Raw genomic sequence first — 4,982 nt, 5'->3', positions numbered from 1 at the left:
GTTTTTCTCTTTTTGTTCTGCTTAAGGCTACTGTTCTACCACTTGAACCACAAATTAACTTCCGATTTTTTCTTGTGATTAGTTAGAGATAAGAGTCTCATGGACTTTCCTGCCCAGGCTGGCTGTGAACTACAATCCTCTGATCTCAGTCTCCTGAGTAGCTGGGATTACAGCCATGAGCCATTCCAGTGAGAAATTGTTATCCATTTAAATATATTCTTATTCATATCAAACATAGACCTCTCCATTTTGCTATGAAATACAATAAGCAAATACAATCTACAAATGACAAAGATATCCTACTTGATTCACCCATGTAAAAAATTTTACTTGTATTTGTTTTTTCCCCCCAACTGTGCTCCCAAATGAACTACAAAGATCAGATCACAGTGTACTTCTCTGAAGCCGATGCAGGGAATTCTTGATGTCCTTGTTCCTCAGGCTGTAGATGAAGGGGTTCAGCATGGGGGTGACCACTGTGTACAGGACTGTATACACTGTACCAAATCTGGGAGAATGAGAGAGAGCTGAGCTAACATATACCCCAAAGCTTGTCCCATAGAATAAACACACAATGGACAGGTGAGACGCACAGGTGGAAAAAGCTTTGTACTTCCCACCTAGAGATGGGAAATTCAGAATGGAAGAAACAATTTTATAGTATGAAAATAAGATGCCCACGATTGGAAGAAAGCCAAGGAGGAGGAAGATCAAAGATATGCCTACATTGTAGGTGAAAGTATGAGCACAGGCAAGGTTGAGGATTTGAGAAGGGTCACAGAAGAAATTGGAAATTTCCATATCCTTCAGGATGGTACATTGTAAGGCAATCAAATAGTGCATCAGTGAGGCTAAGATGCTAATAAATGTTGCTATCAATGAAAAGAAGCAGCATAGTTGAAGGTTCATGATGATTGTATAATGCAGAGGGTGACAGATGGCCACATACCGATCATAGGCCATGATGGTCAGAAGCATGTCATCCAAGCATCCAAAAATGACATAAAAGAACATTTGTGTCATACAGTCCACATAGGCGATAGCTCTGCTGTGAGTCTGGATGTCCACCATCAACTTGGGGACAATGGTGGAGGAGAAGCCAATGTCTGACAAGGACAGGTTGGAGAGGAAGAAGTACATGGGGGTGTGGAGGTGGGAGTCAGAGCTGATGGCCAGGATGATGAGCAGATTTCCGAACATGGTGACCAGGTACATGAACAGGAACAGCCCAAAGAGAACAGGCTGCAGGTCTGGGTCATCTGAGAGGCCCAGGAGGAAGAATTTTGGGATACGAGTTACATTTTGATTTTCTCTGTTGCTGGCACTCCTTTTGGAGACAAAATAGGAGAAGGAAGCTTGTCATCCCTCTGTTTGAATTTCAAAAAATTGCAAGTATCATATTCACACTTATTTGTTGCACACAGTGTTTGCAGCTGTGAAAAGTCCTTTTATTTCACCTTATAAACCCTGAATTAGAGCTGGGCACTGGTGGCTCACACCTGCAATCCTAGCTATTCTGAAGGCTGAGATCTGAGGTTAGCTGTTCAAAGGCAGCCTGGGCAGAAATGTCCATGGGACTCCAATCCCCAACTCATCACCAGAAAACTAGAAGTGGCACAGTGACTCAAAGTGTTAGAGCACTAGCTTTGAGCAAAAGAGCTCAGGGACAACACCCAGGCCACAAGTTCAAGCCCCAAGATGGACTATAAAAAAAGAAATACGGAATTAGCTATGACTGCATTGTTTACCTATGCCCACACACATTTATTTAAAAGACACTGAACTGAACAAATTGAGATGTCCAATGATACCACACAGAACATATCTATTATCTCTGCTAAGATACCACCCACTTATTTCCAGAGAAGAAAAGTAGGAAAATGCCTTTCCTGCTTTCAGCAACCATCACTCTTGTTAGAAGAAAATAAAAAGCTGAGTAATATTACTCCATGCTAAGTCAGTCATACAAACCCCTTTGGTTAAAGATTGATCTATGGCATCTGGGATTGAATTATTTGATCACTAAAAAATGTTCAAGATGTATTTTGTTCTGACAGTTACCTCTCAGTGATTTGGACTGCACTTGTATGACATGCTCCTTTGTGAATATGAGTCTGTTCAACTCCTATTTGTCTTTCTAATTTCTGTAATTTTAAATTAGTTGTACAAAGGGATTTCAATTGCACAAGTCAGATTATAAATACAATGCATCTTGATCAGCATCACTCGTATTTGTCTTTGAAGCACTATTGTTTTTGGTGGGTCATGGAGTTTGAACTCAGCGTATAGGCACTGTCCCCAAGCTTATTTTATGCTCAATATTAGCACTCTATCAGACTTCCACTTCCAATTTCTAGATGGTTAGTGGGAGATAATCTCATGGCCTTTCCTGCCCAGGCTGGCTTTTAACCATCATCCTCAAATCTCAGTCTCCTGAATGTCTAAGACTACAGGTGTAAGCCATCAATGCACACTAGAGTGTTATTTGTATAACCTTCCTCTTGCTGGCTTTGGCATGCTTCACATTTCAATAAACATAATTTGATTAAATGCATGCTTAGCATGGCATCAATAATCACAAATCTGGCCTCATTAGTGTTGCAAGTATAAGAAACTGTTAATAAATTTTTGATGTTGTTAGATAACAGGCAATTTTATTAGCCCTTTATTATCTCAGTAATGTTATCTCATAGAGAGACAATTCTTGTTTTAGCCTTTCCTTTTCTTGATTCTGTGTTCAATAATGTCCTGATAATAATGTATCCATTGTTTGTACATCACTAGCCTGTTAATTTATATTTGAGTCCCCTGGTCTCAAGGAGAGGCTCAAAAATCTAAATGTAATTTTGAAAATGGGAACTTTTCTATGCCTAGGTCATAGGTAGTTGTGTTAATCCTGCTTAGTTCATGGATTCCACTTCCCTGCCTTAATCTATGTGAAGGAAATGTAGGTTCATCATTACATTTCACAATACAGTTTGATTGCCAAAAGGTCAGAAGACAAACAGGAAAAGTGCAAAAGCACATAGCCTTTTCCTCATCTTTAGATAGGAATAGTAGAAACATGAAATCTTTTTAAATAAGTTAAGTGTATGAAATTATACGTTTGTTATTCTGAGTCTCTTATTACTGTGATTAGCTTTAAATATGGTTAAAAAAACCCAGAGATTAGGGTAAATGCCCAAAAGTGGGATTGCTGGGTCATAGGGGAGCTCTATGTGAAGTCTTTTGAGGAACCTCCATACTGCTTTCCAAAGTGGTTGAACAAGTTTACATTCCCACCAACAATGAAGTAAGGTTCCTTTCTGTCCACATCCCCTCCAGCATCTGTTGTTGTTAGAGTTCTTGATTTTTGCCGTTCTAACTGGAGTGAGGTGATATCTCAATGTTGTTTTGATTTGCATTTCTTTTATGGCTAGGGATGTTGAACATTTCTTCATGTGTCTATTGGCCATCCTTCTTTCTTCTTCAGAGAAGTTTCTCTTTAAGTCTTTCGCCCACTTATTTATTGGGCAGTTGTTTCTTTGAGGATTTGTTGTTGGGGGGTTTAATTTTTTGAGTTCCAAGTATATTTTAGATATGAGACCCTTGTCCGTTGTATGGCTAGTAAAGATCTTCTCCCAATCCGTGGGCTTTCTATTGATCTTGCTAGCTATGTCATTTGCCCTGCAGAAGCTCTGCAACTTTATGCAATCCCATTTGTCCAACCTTTCTTTGATTTGTTGTGTTTCTGGGTCTCTATTAAGAAAATTTCGGCCTGAGCCAAGGAGACCTAGGGTTTCTCCTATTCCATCCTGTAATGTTTTCAGAGTGTCTGCTTTGAGTTCAAGGTCTTTGACCCATTTGGAGTTGATTCTGGTGCAGGGTGATATATAAGGATCTAGCTTAAGTTTTCTACATGTAGTTAACCAATTTTGCCAGCACCATTTACTGAAGAGGTTGTCTTTCTTCCATTCTATTGTTTTAGCTCCCTTTTCGAAGATTAGATGGCTATAGGTCTGTAGGTTCATTTCTGGGTTTTCAATTCTATTCCATTGGTCCTGAGGTCTGTTCTTATGCCAATACCAATCTGTTTTGATTACTATGGCTTTATAGTAGAGTTTGAAGTTTGGTATTGATATTCCTCCAGCAGTGTTCTTTCCATTCAGGAGCGTTTTTGCTACTCTGGGTCTTTTATTGTTCCATATGAATTTTTGGATTGCCTCTTCTATTTCCTTGAAGAATGAGGTTGGAATTTGGATAGGTATTGCGTTGAATTTGTAGATAGCCTTGGGAAGTATTGCCATTAATGTTTACAAACAAGACCACACTAAAGCTACCAGCACAACTATGTTTATTGCAGCATTATTTACCATAGCTAAGATATGGAACCAACCCAGATGCCCCTCAGTAGATGAATGGATCAAGAAAATGTGGTATATATACACAATGGAATTCTATGCCTCCATCAGAAAGAATGACATTGCCCCATTTGTTAGGAAATGGAAAGACTTGGAAAAAATTATATGAAGTGAAGTAAGCCAGGCCCAAAGAAAAGTAGGTCCCATGGTTTCCCTTATTTGTAATATCTAGTATATGTATGAGTCAAGCGGAAAAGGTCAGATAATGTGATGTCAGGAAAATGAACCCTTAGATGTGTATTTTAATGTTTTTTTCTTTCATGCATGTGTTTCTAACACATTTATAAGATTATCTCTTTGTTGCTTTGTATGTCCCTCCCCCACAGTATAACCCCTGCTTTCACTATATTTGATGTCAGTATAACTTGTGGAGGAGATGGGGAAAAACCAGTTGTTTAAGGATACAGGTTGACCTGTTGCAACAATGAGAAATACAAGTTGTCATGTCCAAAAAGAGCTTTACAACGTTAGTGCGGGGGGGGGGGGGGGGGAGGGGGAGGGGGGGGAGGGGAAGGGGGGGGAAGGAGAAGGATTGGGATTGGGGGGGAGGGGGGAGGCTGGGAAGGGATGTGAAGGGTAAAC

General features: G+C 39.7%; 1 protein-coding gene across 1 annotated transcript; it reads right to left on the bottom strand.

Annotated features, from left to right (window-relative positions):
* Nucleotides 1–384: 384 nt before the first annotated feature.
* On the bottom strand, nucleotides 385–1,317 carry LOC122119808 (olfactory receptor 18-like). Its single transcript, XM_042693869.1, has one exon. It carries the CDS (start codon nucleotides 1,213–1,215, stop codon nucleotides 385–387), a length of 831 nt encoding a protein of 276 aa, XP_042549803.1. The 5' UTR covers nucleotides 1,216–1,317.
* Nucleotides 1,318–4,982: the final 3,665 nt, after the last annotated feature.

Source organism: Dipodomys spectabilis, unplaced genomic scaffold (genome assembly GCF_019054845.1).
Source record: "Dipodomys spectabilis isolate Male_0828 unplaced genomic scaffold, ASM1905484v1 ptg000173l, whole genome shotgun sequence".
NCBI lineage: Eukaryota > Metazoa > Chordata > Mammalia > Rodentia > Heteromyidae > Dipodomys > Dipodomys spectabilis.
This window is presented reverse-complemented; position numbering and strand designations above follow the sequence as displayed.

Bases quoted from the DNA above. Each gene is read 5' to 3' on its own strand.
- LOC122119808 (XM_042693869.1), bottom strand. From the start codon at position 1,215: ATGTACCTGGTCACCATGTTCGGAAATCTGCTCATCATCCTGGCCATC.